Source organism: Phascolarctos cinereus, unplaced genomic scaffold, assembly GCF_003287225.1.
Source record: "Phascolarctos cinereus isolate Bilbo 61053 unplaced genomic scaffold, phaCin_HiC Scaffold_1;HRSCAF=81, whole genome shotgun sequence".
Lineage (NCBI taxonomy): Eukaryota > Metazoa > Chordata > Mammalia > Diprotodontia > Phascolarctidae > Phascolarctos > Phascolarctos cinereus.
Window position 1 is genome coordinate 230,025,029 of NW_027555514.1, and position 15,886 is coordinate 230,040,914.

Here is a 15,886-nt window from a genome sequence, read left to right on the forward strand (position 1 = left end):
TAGCTGCCCATGAAATGTTGCAATAGAGGAAAGAATTTCCAAATGAAATTCGGATTGGATCTAATGATTTCTCTGGTCTTGGAAATGCTATATTTTAGAAACATGAATGGAATAATAAATGAATTTTTTTTAAAAAAAATTGAACTCCAATGCAATGAAAATACCAGAAACTCATGTTAATGTTAACGGGTTTGATCAATATGCTTAAAATACCTTGAATGCCCTGGATAATAAAGATGTATCTATTCTTCTCTGTAAATTGATTTGTTTGTGATTTTCTTCCTGGGAGTGTATACTAGACAAAAACGTCTTTAAATAACCTGAAATAGTCATTGTTTGTCCTTAAGACAGATAGTATTGAGGCAACCCTGTGGGCCAGTTTCAATGAACTTGGAAATAATTATGAGATTATGATCTAGTTGAATGCACTATCCAGTTCTTAATCCAATAGTTACAATGTCAAGAAAATCAGAAAAGGATTGCCTACATTCTGCAAATAAAGGGTGTGTGTATGTACATGTGTGGAATGATATGGGAAGCAATGGGAGGAGGGCAGGCCTTACCTTCTACACCTCCATTAAGTTAAGTGAGAAAGTGGACACCAATGTTAGCCCTGGCTCTGGCAGCCAGCTCCCTCGGCCTGGTGGAGGGATTTCTTTTGTGGCTTGCGCTTTCTCCCCTGCCCCATGTTATGGTAAAGGAGACTCCCTGCAAGGGCTCCCTCAATTTGCTTCCCTGATTTTTCATTCTGATATCTAGGCGTTCAGCCCTGAACTGGAGACTCTAAAATGGTTTAAGCTTACGTTGCATTTAGGAAAACAGGTAGTAGAATCTCTTAAAAGGTAGGAACCTTTTTGCAGAGCCATCTTGGAGGAGGGATAAAATGTAAGGGTGGGCAATCATTAAGAGCTTAGGGGATTTTTTTTAGTATTTTTTCTAACAATATTATTATAACAATACTATTTTCTAGTATACATTAAATCATGTGTTCATTTATCATTTACATTCTAAAGTCTGTAGAACAATTTTTGTTCTATTTGGCCCCAGAGGACAGAGCCATGTGTGGAGGTTGCTAGAAGGCAAATGTAGAATTGCTTTAATGTAAAGAATTTTTAAGCCCCTACTGTGTTGGGTGCTGGGTTTGCAAAAGGAAAAAAAAAATCAAATAGTCCCAATTCTCCTGGAAGGAAAGGAGGAAGAATATTCACAGATAGGCAAATACAAGATATCTACCAAATTAAAATAAAGTAATTAGGGGGTAGTGGTGGAAGCACTAACAGCTGGGGAATAACAGAAAACCTCATGCCTGATGGAGGTACCACTTGAGTTGAGTGTTGCAGGATGTTAGGGCTTTCAAGAGGTGGAGCTTTTCGGGAATGGTGGACATGAAAGATACGATGTCACGTATGACAAGCATCTAGCAGGCCACCTTGCTGGAGCGCAAGGAGAGACAGTAGTGTCTCATCAAGTTGGAGAAATAGGTGGTAGCCAAGTTGTAAAGGATTTTTAAAAGCTGGACAGCAGGAGGGCATTTTATTTTTAGAGGTAATAGGGAGCCACTGAAGATTCCTGAGCAAGGAAGTGACATAATAAGATGTAAAGGAAAATTTCCTAATGATGAAAGCCATGTAAATCCAGAATGGGCTGCCTCCAAAGGGTTCCTTGTCAGTGCAAGCCTTTAAGTGAAAGTTGGGTGAGTGTGTTGTAGGGCAGGTTCCTGTTCAGGTATGTTTTGGATTGGTTAGGCTTGGATCCCTCTGAACTTTGAGATTCTGTGTTTCTTATAAATGATGGAATGAAAGGAAGGAAAAAAATCAAATAGGGCTATTCTGCATGCACCTCCTGGATTTTCCACTTCTTTGGGGGCAAGTATTAAAATATATAGGTTATGAAAACTGGGAATGCCAATAGCAGCTACCTCCCTGGGTTGTTATGAGGGTACAATAAAATAATATTTGTAAAGTACTTTGGAAACCTTAAAGTGCTGTGTAAATGCTAGCCATTTTTGTTATCATTATGGTCATAATTATACTATATAAACTAACAAGAGTATGAAATAATCATTATTTGTTGAAAATTATTATTTATCATTATTAGACAAGGTTTTTTGTGAGGATAAAATTAGATAATATTTATAAAGCAATTTGAAAACCCTGAAGTGTTATATAAATGCTAGCTATTATTATTACTACTATAATACTATATTGACTAACAGGATTATGAAACAATCATTATTTGAGAATTATTATTATTATTATTATTGTTGGATGAAAGTTTTTTGAGGATAAATGAGATAATATTTGTAAAGTGCTTTGCAATCTTCAAAGTGCTACCTAAATGCTATTATTAGTAGACCAGATTGACTAAGAGGCTCGTGAAATGATCACTGTTTATTTTGAAAACTATTATTTTTATTACTATCAAACCAGGATTGGGTGTGAGGATAAAATGAGATATTCGTAAAGCACTTGGCAAACCTTAACATGGTATATAAATGCTAGTTGTTGTTATTATTAGACTATATTAGCTAACTAATGGTTACTCAGTTTATTTGAGATTGGAGGCATAGTGCCCAGTCATGTGTTTTTCATACCTCATTGCAACTAGGCATACTGCTTCAAAATCCATGAATATAGGGGCTCTATTTCTGCTGTTGCAAAAGGCAAGACCCTTTTCTCCATGCAAACCATTTGATTTGGACTTTTATGTGTGTGTGTATGTGTACATATGTATATGTATATATGTATATGTGTGTGCGTATATATATATATATATACACACACATATGTATACACACCACACACACACACACACACACACACACACACACACACACACATTTTTTTTCCCCAAAAATTGGGCAAAATGATTTTGCCACTAGATGGAGCCCTGGCTATTTGGGTTAAAGCAAGAGCAGGCCTTATTTCAAATAACAGTTGGTCACCTCAGGCTGGAGGTTCCTCGGTGGAAGGGACGAGGACTTTTTAATTGCAGCATGTGTTTCTGCTGCTGGCCTGACCTGCGAAGGAAAGTGACATCACTGGTTTTCTTCTCATGGCATTGTAGCTGGCTTGGCTCGCCGGGCTTTGACACAAGCCAGATGGCTGCTGTGATTGGAAGCTGGTCAGGCTGCCTGGGACTGCAGTTGATGAAATAGAATAGGAAGAGGGTTTTTTACGATCAGCTGCAGAAGTACAATAAGGCTGCAGCTTTGCTGGGTAATTACATTTTCACTGCACACTTTATCCCTCACAGAGAAGGTCACTTTTCCTTCCCTCCCTCCTGCCCCCAAATACATTTTTTTAAAAAATTTTATTTGTGGTATTGTTAGGTTTCGACTTTTGATCTTTTATTGGCCAGTAGTCTGCTCCAGAGGAATGTTCTTTTTACTGGTCCTGTAGTCACTCGTGAAAATGACATGTTTATTTCTGTTTAATGGTTCTTCCAGGCAGGGCATTGTGAAACTTACCTTCCCTTCTTTGCTCCCTTTTGTCTCTGGGTAGTAAATGCAAAAATGTGGTGGGTTTGAGGTGGGTTTCGTTTAGAAAAGTCAGAGTTCAGGCATGGTAATACAAGCAGATTTCTGTCAGACTCCAGAGTGATTTGGTGAAATATATTACTGTATACTATGTGTTTGTTCTTTTTTTTTCTTTCAGCCAGAAACAAGATTTCTTAAAGATCTGCCATATTAGCTAGACTCTTAAGGAATCTGATTACCTGTGAGCTATTGGCTAGATTGTAAAAATCTGAGCAATGGCTAGATTATAAGAATCAGAGCCCTATGTGTTCGTTCTTAAAAGAGGTCAAAAGAGACCAGGGGAAGACTTTTTTGTTTTTGGTTCAGGAAATGAGCAAGATTCACTAATTTTAGGGAGATCGAGGAATTGCTAGAAGTTTGGTATCTCGAATTATTTCTAATGCTGGTTTCACCTCAGACCTTGGAGCATCTGACAGTGTTTTACTTTGATATTTATAGTTAGTAATGGGCAACAAGCTTTTGAAATATATATATATATATATATATATATATATATATATTATATATATATATATATATATATGTATATATGTAGGCAATTGGGGTTAAGTGACTTGCCCAGGGTCACACAGCTAGTAAAGTGTCAAGTGTTTGGTCTGAGGCCGGATTTGAACTCAGGTCGTTCTGACTTCAGGGCCGGTGTTCTATCACTGCGCCACCTAGCTGCCCCTTGAAATATTTTACATTTAAAAAAAAGTATGGCAAGAGGAAACTGTCCTTCTTCCTTCTGTAAAGGTTACTGATGTCCACATCCTGATATTTGGTTGCATGGTTTGTTTTTAGACCAAAAAGAAAAAAAAAGACCCTCTTTCTAGCCTCTCATCTATTAATGTTATTGGATAATATTATAGGATCATAGACTTAGAGCTGGGAAGGACCCTCATTATATAGGGGGGAAACTGATTGTCTGGGGCCACACAGGTGGAGCCAGGTATGGAATCAAGGGCCCCAAACGTCAAATACACTCTCTCACTGCCACATGGTGGCTCAAATCAAGGGCAAAACTGAGGCTAGACATTCATTTACTTTAAAAAAAAATCTTCCTAATGTAAAGATTTGATCACTTAGGCTCTTACCATTCACCTATTTCCAAATCCACTGAATCTCTTTATCTTTGTCATAAGAATGTCATGAGAAGGTTGGTTAAATAGACCATTTTACCCATTAGATAACCTTCCATGTAATCTGTTTCTATATATCTTATTTGTATCTAGTTATTTACTAGATACATTATTTCTCTTGTCTTGTCTCCCTCATTCGATTATGAAGTCCTTAAGGGCAGGGACTGATTTTTGCCTTTCTCTCTGTCTCTGGAACTTTGTACCGTACTTGGCTTTGAAGGCCAATTGCCTTTTATTTGGTCAGTCAGTTAATTAATGAGTATTTATTAATGTTTTTATTAACCTTTTGAATTAGTATTTACTTACTATATTCCAGGTATTGTGCTAAGCCTCTGAGATACAAAGAAAGGCAAAAACATAGTCCTTGTTCTCAAGGACTTACATTCCAATAGGAAAGACAATGTAAATGTTGTTGTAGTTGAGGCATTTTCTGTCATGTTGGACTCTTTGTGACCCTTTTTTGGGTTTTCTTGGTAAAGATATTGGAGTGGTTTGCCATTTCCTTCCTTGCTCATTGCACAGAGGAAGAAACTGGTCTAAATAGGGTTAAGTGATTTACCCAGGGTCACACAGCTAGTAAGTGTTCTGAGGCTGGATTTGAACTCAGATCTTCCTGACTCCAGGCCCAATACTCTAACTCTATCCATTTCACCATCAAACTATATATATATATATATAATATGCATGTATATGTATATATATAAATAAATGCATGTACATATAATATATACATACATATATTAACACACATACTTGTATAGCTGTTATATACACATACATACACACACACCACGTAGACACATATATATATGGAGAGAGAGAGAGCTATTAAAAACTTAAAACTGCCCTGACACTTTTGGGACACCCTGTGTACTAAGTAGATGAGAGTTAATATCAGGATGGAAGGCACTAGCAGTGGTAGTTGAGAGGTAGGGTGGGGAATGGGGAAGGAACCCAGGAAAGTCCCCTTAGAAGGTGAGATTTGAGCTGAGTTTTGAAGAAAGCCAGGGAAAGCTGGAGACAGAGATAAGGAGGGAGTGCACTCCAGGCATAGGGCACAGCCATTGCAAAGGCTGGGAGTCAGGAGAGAATGTATGAGGAACTGCAAGGCCAGTGTCACTGGCCTTCCAGCCTCATTTCATACTGCTTCCCTTTATGCACTTTATGTTCCAGCCAAACTACATTACCTGTTCACCAGGATCTCATTCTGCTTTCCCTGCTTTCATGCATTTACATGGATTGTTCTACATGTTTGAAAAGCAATCCATGCTACATTCCTCTATCCTCCTAGCTAGCAGTCATCTTTCCTTCCTCAAATTTCCTTGGATTGCTTTGTCTGAATCTCTTCCTTTATCATAGTCATCTCCTATCATTTTTTAATTTATGCTGTGTTGCTTCCCCTAATTAGATTGCAAGTTTCCTATAGTCAGGGTCTTTGTCATTTTTAATTTATGTCTCCTTAACTTCTAGCACATTTATTAAATACCATGTAGGCTACACGTAATACATGTTGGAGTTGAATTTGCCATTCTACCCCTCCCCAGTGCTCTTTAAGAAAACCTTAAAGGACCATGCTGCCTCAATGTGCAGAGTATGTTTTTCATTCATAAGGCAAAGAAAATGGAGACAATGGGATGAAAATTTTTATTTCAAAGCAAAATTATATGTGTGTTGTGTATGTACACACACACACACACACACACACACACACACACACACACACATACACATTTACTTATTTATTTTGCATTAGCTGTCATACTTGGTCCTTTCCAGTGTTAAGTGATGGCTTGAGTCTACACCAGCAGTTCTCAAACTTTTGGTCACAAGACCCCTTTTAACCTTTTCACTCTTAAAAGTTATTAAGGACCTCCCAAAGAGCTTTTGTTTCTATAGGGGTTATATCAGTATTTACCATGTTAGAAATCAAAATGTCAACATCATTATGAAGATAGTTTTGAGCTCATGGACCAAAGGATTGAGGGGGTCCATGGACCGCATGTTGAGTACTGCTTATCTAGAGCCTACATTCTAGAATGTGGCCCTCTAGCTAGAGGAATCACTTAACTTTTTTTAAAGGTAAAGTAAAAGGGCTTTTATAAATATGCTCCCCACCCTCAAGATTTTATTCCTGTGCTAGATTTTAAAAAAAATTGTTCTTTATTCCCTCCTTCCCCCATTTTCCTTGACTCAAGCTTATGTAAATGGTAGTCCCCAAGTATGGTGGCATGACTATTCTGTTTTTCGTGTAGCAGATTTATTTCTAAAGAAAGCACCCAGAATGCAACACAAAGATCTAGAATGCAACTCAAAGACCGTCATAATGAAAACCAAAGGGCAGGTTCAGTCCATCTAAAAACCTGGCATTTAAATTCCTTAGAACTATGCATTTAGTTACTGATAAAGCACCCCAAGCTCATCAGTTGCATTAATAGAATGTCTAACATATGTGATGCTTCAATTGTTTTCATTTTTTTTTTCTACTCAGCTCTTGCCCCCGTTCTTTGCCTCTCGTTTTGTTGGTGAAGATAGCACAGTGATGTCTGCATTCAACCTGCTGCATCTGGTGACAAAGAGCCAGCCAGTGGCCCAGCGAGCCTGTGGGCTTCCCTCAGGTTGAATGTGTGCTGTTTGTTTTGTCCTGAGTATTGAGGGCCCTGGTAGGAGTGGGTGTTTCTGCTGCAGGAAATGATACTTTGCTATGTTTTGCTCAATTAAAGTTTTCCTCTAGTCAGGTGCGCCTTTTGAAAGCAGAAACGGGTTCTAAATCACTGCTGTGCTTTCGGCAACATTCTCACCTTTTCAGTTTTTTTTTTAACAAAGCCTCAGAAACATAGTCCAGTTTCCTGGCCCAGAATATATTGTTAATATTTCATAGGAGCCTCGTGTTCTTTACTATGCAGAAAATTAGTGCCATTAAATTCCTGATAGTCTTGATTAAAAAAAAAAACTTCCCAGAATCATTCCTGCTTTCCAAATGATAGCCAGTGAAAATGCTTTCCATTTCCCTAGGAATCTATACAGTCATTTTTGTTGCTTTTTATAACTAGCAGAATAATTTAAAAATAATAATTCTATTATAAAGAAATCCATTGTTTATATCAGTTAAAAGGGAAAAATATGCTCTTTAATAACAACAACATCTATAAGGTGGCTACATTGCTTAGGACCTAAACCAAGGTTGCCACATTTTATTTACCTTTTGAGATTCATGATTCCAAGGTCATGGGCTCACAGATTTTAGAGCTATAAAAAACCATAGAGATCATGTAGTCTAGCTCCATAATTTTACAGATGAAAAAAATGAGACCCAGAGAAGTAAAACGCTATTTTTTTTACCTCAAATCTAAGTTGTCTTTCAAAATCATAAAACAAGGAAAATCTAAAAAATTCATTATGTGTCTATCTATAGTAGCAAACCAAAAGACCATCATTTAAATTTAATTTTAGAAGTAATTTTAATTGACTGCATCAAATTTGCATGCCAAATGTTATCATCATTAGCATTTATACATTCTTTATTTGCCTGCCAATATGTTCTATTGCTTTCAAAGCAACCTCAAAATAGATACAATTTCTCTTGTGTTTAACAGCCTCTGCTCTATGTTATTTTATGCACAGTATTTAACCTGTAGCAATCTTGGTTTACATTCTATTGTAAAATTGACCCTGTTTAGATGTGGCGATGTGATCTCCTTGCCCCTCCTTCCCACCTCTGCCCCCACATTCCACTGCCTTATTAATTCTAGGGTTAAATATAGAATGCAGGTACTCAGAAAGCATCTATTCTATCAATAAATTAATCAGCCCTGTTGACTGGAATATAACATCTGGAGAATGAAAAATTTTCACATTTAAATGACTAAAACAGGCAAAAAACAGCACATAAATATTGAAATTGACATGAAAATAATTCAGGAATTGGCATTTTCAACTTTTATTTTTGTAATTTATTTAATTTTTATTATGATTAAATTTGACACTTTTGAGTCATTGCTATGTTTTTGGCCAAAGCTGTTATTATTTTGTACTTTTGGGCTCTTGTTAGGCATGAGACTGCTGTTTCAAAGCAGAATTGGCTGCCTGGGAAGTGTAGCAAGTACCCATCAGGAAGCGATTCTAATGAACACTTATTAAGGATGTTGTAATGGGAATTCCTGGTTGGGCATGGATTGGACTAGGTGGCCCCTAACTGTGGACCTCTTAGCTTTGAGAGAAAATGTGAGAACTACGTAGATATGATGTTGCATTGTATTTGTAGTCTCACAACCAAGACTTTAGATTTTTTTTTAAACAATTAGATGTGTTACCTTTCATTTTGTACATATAATACTCAGGAACAGAAATAAGAATTGAATATACTATATTGCAGAGACAGTCATTGCAATTATATGGGTGTAACCTTTTAATTTTCCTTTCATTCATATTGTAAACCCATAAATATTGAGCAATTCAGTCAATCTAAATTCAACAAACATTTCTTAAGCAGTTATTTTAAGTATATCTATATTGTTATCTCCAGTTGTTATTATTAATGATTATTGATTATATTATAAATGTTATATAATAATAACAATAATAATGATTAGGGTTAACAAAGTTGTGTTGCATATATTCCAAAATGTCTGGTTTGGCTATGCATATCATTATGTGCGTATGTATGTCCATATCCATATATACATGCATCCATATATCTAAATACACATATACATATGTATGTGTATATACATAAACACACACATATATTGTATATGTACATACACACATACACATATGCATATGTACATAATGAGGTTTATAGCCAAACCAGACATTTTGGAAGATATGCAACACAACTTTGTTAATATATAAGTATACATATATATGTATATGCATACACACATACACACAGTTTATACATACATGTATACATATACACATATGGGCAGCTATATGGCACAGTGGATAATGGACCAGGCCTAGAGTCAGGAAGACTTATCTCTCTGAGTTCAAATCTGGCCTCAGACACTTACTACTAGTGTGACCCTGGGCAAGTCATTTAATTCTGTTTGCCTTAGTTTCCTCATCTGTAAAATGAGCTGGAGAAAGAAATGGCAAACCACTCTAGTATCTTTGCCAAAAAAACCCAAACAAACCCAAATGGGGTTAGAAAAGTCAGACGCGATGGAAATGACTGAACAACATATACATACATACATACATACATGCATACATACATATGTGTGTGTCTGTGTGTATGCACTGTTGTGTGTATATATGTATACACCCATCTATATTTAATAAAGAGCTGGCTTTGGAGTCAGGGAGACCTGGTTTCAAGTTTTGTGACCCTAAGTTACTCAGCCTCTCAGTCACCCAGCCAACTCTCTGTGACTATAAATTGTAGAAAAGATGTTGATCTGCATTGGCAGAGGAGTTTCCTCCCTGAGACCTCCCTACACTGATGAAAGTCATAGCTTTAGTCAAAATCAACAAACTGAAACCACCAAGCCATTCTATGTACAGATATGTTTACTATTGAGGACACCAAAATAATGTAATGAATATTATTATATTAGGTGCTGGGCATACAAAAACCAAAGCGAGACAGTTTTTGCTCTTAAAGAGGGTACATCCTTCTGATGTGACTCCTGTTTTTCTTTTTACTCTAATTGTTTTACTCTAATTGTTGTTGTTGTTCACTTGTTTTAGTTGTGTCCAACATTTTGTGACCTCATTTGTTATTTTCTTGGCAAAGATACTGGAGTGGTTTGCCATTTCATTCTCCAGCTCATTTATAGATGAGGAAAGTGAGGCAAACAGGGTTAAGTGACTTGCCCAGGGTCACACAGCTAATGAGTGTCTGAGGCCAGGTTTGAACTCACAAAGGTGAGTATTCCTGATTCTAGGTCTGGTGCTCCATCTACTGCACCATCTAGCTGCCCTTTTTCCTCTAAAGTGGCACCTAATTTTTATTCTAATTAGCCAATTCTGGTGAACGTCCAGAGTAGATGACATCTTTTTTATTCAGAGCTTTCCACAGCCAGCCTCTATTAGGTGCTTAACATGCTCCAGATATCATGCTAAATGCTAGAGATACTTTACAAACCCAAAGACAGTCCCTGCCCACAAGAGCTTCAATTCTAACAGTAGAGGCCATGTAGTAGAAGAAGCTGGAAAAAAAAGGGGTGGGTGGAGAAGAGGTTCCCAGCTCAGCAGAGAGGGAATGAAATATGTCTGCCTTGGGCCCACCCCCAAAACTGAGGCCCATGCAAGGAATTCACCAGTGGGAAAAGCGGGCAGATATGATAGGAGGATGTTGTAAGTGGAGAAGGCAGCTCGTCATGGCTACAGAGCTAGGAGAACACAGCATTCTCTTCCTAGGTTTTTTTTAATATGATAAAATAAAGCCACCAGGACAGTATTCCATGCTGAATTCCTTAACCAAACAATCACTGTTCATCAACTACTGTGAAATTTTTCCTCTTATTATTCTAGTATCCACCCATTATATTTTGGCAAAACATTGTGCTAGTTTTCCTAACGTTTTAAACAGTGCTAGTCAACTTGTCATCATAATGATATGTAGAAATAATTTTACATGAAAAGTAAAAAAGGGAAGATTAAGAAAAGAGAGCTACTGATTATTCACAGTATTATAGATTTAGAGCTGGAAAGGTCCTTCAGGGCCAGTTAATCCAGCCCCTTCATTTTGAAAATGAGAAACAAGTCCTAGGGATTTGCCCATAGTTTCAGAGGTAACACAGGTAAGATTTGAATTCAAGCCCTCTGATGGCAAGTCCAGTTACTTTTTTCCACTGTGCCACACTGCTTCTCACTTCTTCTATGCAAGGGGAAAGCACCTCTTTAATTTGGTACCAAGCATACCTACCTCTGACCAAAATTCATTGCAGCAAAAATTTCTATACAACAAAATCCTTCCATCAAATCTGGCCGCATAACACTCACTGGCTGTATGACCCTGGGCAAGTCACTTCACCCCAATGCCTTACCAAAACAAAACAAAACAAAACAAAAAAAAGCCTTTCCAAGTCAAACAGGCAAAGGATATACAGATCTTTACGTTTGCAGTCCATTTATTGTTATAAAATGATTTTGGGATTTCCTGCATTGTTACATGCAATTAGGGATAAGACATTAATAGCAACTTGAGGGAAAAAAAAAACAAACATGCCATAAACATTTCCTTGTAGCTACATAGATATGCCCTCTGGCATATATCCACTACAGCCCTCCTCCTCTTAGCCAACATAATCCTTCCACCAACGAAGAGGTAGAACCCTTTTTGTGAGACCATCTCTGTGTTAGACTAATGCATGTAGAAATACCAGGTGACTCCACTTAAGGAGTTGTAGTGGCCAGGGAAGAATTATTACTTCCTTCACTTTGTGGACTTGTGAGTCCTCAGGAGGTATAGACAAAAAAATCAGCACCACATGGCTCTAACCGAGATGCTTCTAATGTTTCTGTGGTCATTGACTCACTCTGGAAAGGAATGTTTGTTTTTGTTTGTTTTTCGTTTTTTTGCCAGGGATCAACATGGTACTGATACAAGTCAAACTGTCAATTTGATGCTACATGACACAGATCCTTAGTTGGAGTGACAGGACTCCATGGAGGCCTAGCTCCCTAATTCCTGGGAAATGCTCATCCTTTTCCCCAAAACAAGTGAATTGCAGATGCAGACAATTGGCATCTCAGACTGGTTCTTGTTTGCTAGGCACATCCTTAGACAATTCTGTATGGAGCTGGTTGAAGCTTGTCTTAGCTTATCATTGGATGATGAACCAGATTGAGAGATTTATAGGTTTAAATAGGTTTAGGAAAGAAATTTTAAATTTCATCCTATTTTACAGATAAAGAAATAGAGGCTCAGAGACTTGAGATGCCCTTATCTGTTTGTGTCCCCGGCACTTAGCACAGTGCTTTGTATTAGTAAGTGCTTAATAAATACTTCATGCCTTCATGTAAGAGTTGGAGCTGGGATTAGAACCCCCAAATCTTCCAGCTCCATTCTGGAGCCCTTTCAACTTCACCACACTGTCTTATATTGCCCCTTAATAATTTGGCATCATCAACACACCTATTGAACCCGACACAGTATGTTACAATTACAGACCTAATGAGTTTTGTTGACCAATTTAGTAGTCATCTACAATATCCTTTCATAGAATTTTAGGGTTAGAAGGGCATAATGATATATCTAGCATTTATATAGTGCTTTAAATTTTACAAAACACTTTACAATTATTATCTCTTTTGATCCTCATAACAATCCTAGGAGGTAGGTGCTGAAAATCTCATTTTTCAGTAAGGAAACTGAGGCAAACAGGAACTGAATGACTTGCCCAGGGTCACACAGCTGGTAAGTGTTTGAGGCCGAATTTGAACTCGGGTCTTCCTGACTCCAGGCCTGGTACTCTATCCATTGAACCACCCTAGCTGCCCAATTATATTGGACTTTTTTTCCCCTCATGCTCATGGTGGTGTGTGAATGATTTTGTACCTACTAAGATATACTGTAGCATCTTGCCACTAACCCCTTGAATGTGACAATAGAGAGATTCTGTATTGTGAAAAATGCCAGATAAAAAGCAGCTCACAGTTTTATAATTCTTTAAGGTTTGTAAGGCATTTTACATGTATTTTTTTGATCCTCACAACCCGGTGAAGTAGATGCTTTTATCATCTTAATTTTACAAATGGGGAAACCGAGGCCGAGAGCAGTGAGCTGATTCTTGCCTAGGATGACACACTCAATACATGTCTGAGGCAGGATTTGAACCCAGCTCTTCCTAACTCCAAATCAGGTGCTATAAACCACTATACCAAACACTTTGTGCTCTCTCCTCCTCTTAAGATTTGAATGACTGTTACAGTTGCATTCTTTTTCAGCCTATGTTTTCAAAGTGGCCCCAAATTATTGTAAAACATATAGGCTCTGTGTACTTGAAACTGTGAACAGAGCCTCAGTACCACCGTCAACATCCTACTCGGGCCTAGTACTGTGTGACTGAGTGTGAGCCTGCTGTTTTCTATATTCAGCTGATCTTATTGACAAGAGCTCTCTGCCTGTTAACTAATTTTAATTTCTGTGGAATATAATGATACCTTACCGAAGGCCTAGTGTTTTGTCCTGGACCATTATTAATGTCAAATCTGATGCAGTGGAAAGCCTTAATTGAAGGACTTAACTGTGAAATCTCCATAAACTAGAAAGCTAAAACATATCAGTTCAGGAATTTCCAATTACAGTACTGAGACATGGTTTCCCCAGCCCATTGATTCTTGTTTTATAAGATTTAAAAGCCTGAGCAAAAACTGATGGGCCTAAGAGGAAGGGTACATTCAGTAACCACACAGGTTCACTCAATGTGTTGCTCTTTGGTGAAATAGGGCCGTTGATTGTCCCATAACCAACTCCATTATTAGAGCCATTATAAGCTCATTATAAGCCATTATAAGCTCATCTCTGGCACAGGGCCTCATGTATGACACATGTTGAATTGAATTGAATCTCAGCTCTGGTTTCAGAGTGGAGGTTATATTCAATTGCTTACTAGAATTTTGATGACCTAGGTTTAACAACAACCCAGCCCAGCCTCTTCCCCGCCCCCCAGAAAACATACAGTGTTAAGTATATCAGATAAGCAAGGTATCAGTGGAACTTCAGGTGATTGTCAGGTAACTACTGCAGGCAGAATCTTAGCCTAGAAATTACTGCAGCTGTAGGAAACAAAAGGGACAGACCAGGAGTGGAAACTCAGAGGAGTTAAGAACACTGTCCTTGCACCAGAACCCTCTAGGGAAAATACATTCACAGCACACTCGTTTCAGGTATGATCGACTCTTAAGTCAGTGCTAGTAGTAGTAATTTTTGTTGTTGTTGTTCAGTCGTTTTCAGTCGTCTGACTCTTCGTGACCCCCTCTGGGGTTTTCTTGGCAAAGATACTAGAGTGGTTTGCATTTCCTCCTCTAGCTCATTTTACAGAGGAGGAAACTGAGGCAAACAGGGCTAAGTGGCCCCGATGCACGCGGCTAGTAAGTGTCTGAGGCCAAATTTGAACTCAGGGAGATGAGTCTTCCTGACTTCAGGCCCAGCATTCTATCCACTGTGCCACCTAGCTGCCATTAATAATAATAATAATAGCTAAGATTTACATTGCACTTACTATGTTCCAGGCACTGTGCTAAGCACTTTAAAATTATCATTTCATTTGATCCTCACAATAATCCTAGGAGGTGGGTGCTATTATTATCCCCATTTTAGAGCTGAGGAAACTGAGGCACGTAGAAGTTTTTAAGTGACTTGTCCAGGGTTGCCCAGATAGTAAGTGTCTGAGGCCAGATTGGAAATAGGTCCTCAGAATATATAATAATGGGATTTGTCCTTCAGACAGATCGCAGCCTACCAAAGCAATTTTCAGTCAACGTCCTTTTCTTGTTTTTTTTTTTTTTGTTGTTTAAGACATATCAGCACTTGACTAGTTCATTTGGTTTATGGTTTAGGCTTGGGTAATTCATGCCATCATTTTCCCCTACAGCAATTGCGTTCACATTGCTTATTGCATTTGCTGAGTTATGGTTGACTAGCTTAAAAATTCATATAGATCAGTAATGAAAGAACCTACGTGAAAATCTCATAGTGCTGGAGATATTTTTATTCTTGGTGTTTAAGTTGTGCAAAGTCTTTCTTCAAAATAAAAACTGAAATGTGGCTTGAGGATGCATTATTTTGTAAATGCAAAAATTTATGTCATTGCTCATTGTGACTAAAATGATCTCTTGGAAGTTTTCTTCCAACTGAGAATACTAGTCTAAATAAATTCAAAATATGGCTCTGACCTGTCTTTCTAGACTTATTATGCATTACTGCCAATCATCATTTTAAGGTTTAGCTAAATTGGCAAAGCCTCACACGTGACACTCCATCTCCTATCAGTATGTTGAACTGGAATCTAATGGGTTTGGAATGCACTTTTTCCTCATCTCTTATAGAACCTCTCTCTCTCTCTATAAGATGTAGCTCAAATATCATCTTCTATGGGGCAGCTAGGTAGCACAGCGAATAAAGTGCTGGCCTAGATATTGGAGTCATTTTCCATTTCCTTCCCCAGCTCATTTTATAGATGAGGAAACTGAGGTAAGTAGGGTTAAGTGACTTGCCCAGGGTCACATAGCTAGAAAATCTTGAGCCAAGGGTTCGAAAAACCTCTTTTTATTAATA

At 37.8% G+C, this 15,886-nt stretch overlaps 1 protein-coding gene across 4 annotated transcripts in view; it reads left to right on the forward strand.

The window, feature by feature from the left end:
- The window catches only part of MSRB3 (methionine sulfoxide reductase B3), a 196,782-nt gene that overhangs the window by 35,394 nt on the left and 145,502 nt on the right, over window positions 1-15,886 (forward strand). For 2 of the 4 annotated variants that reach the window (XM_020990201.2, XM_020990200.2), the window contains exon 2: window positions 7,148-7,274. The exons of the other annotated variants lie outside the window; for them this stretch is intronic. In XM_020990201.2, coding sequence (XP_020845860.1) covers window positions 7,199-7,274 — 76 coding nt within the window. In that variant the 5' untranslated portion in view covers window positions 7,148-7,198. The remainder of the gene's footprint in view (window positions 1-7,147; window positions 7,275-15,886) is intronic. 4 annotated transcript variants of the gene reach the window in all.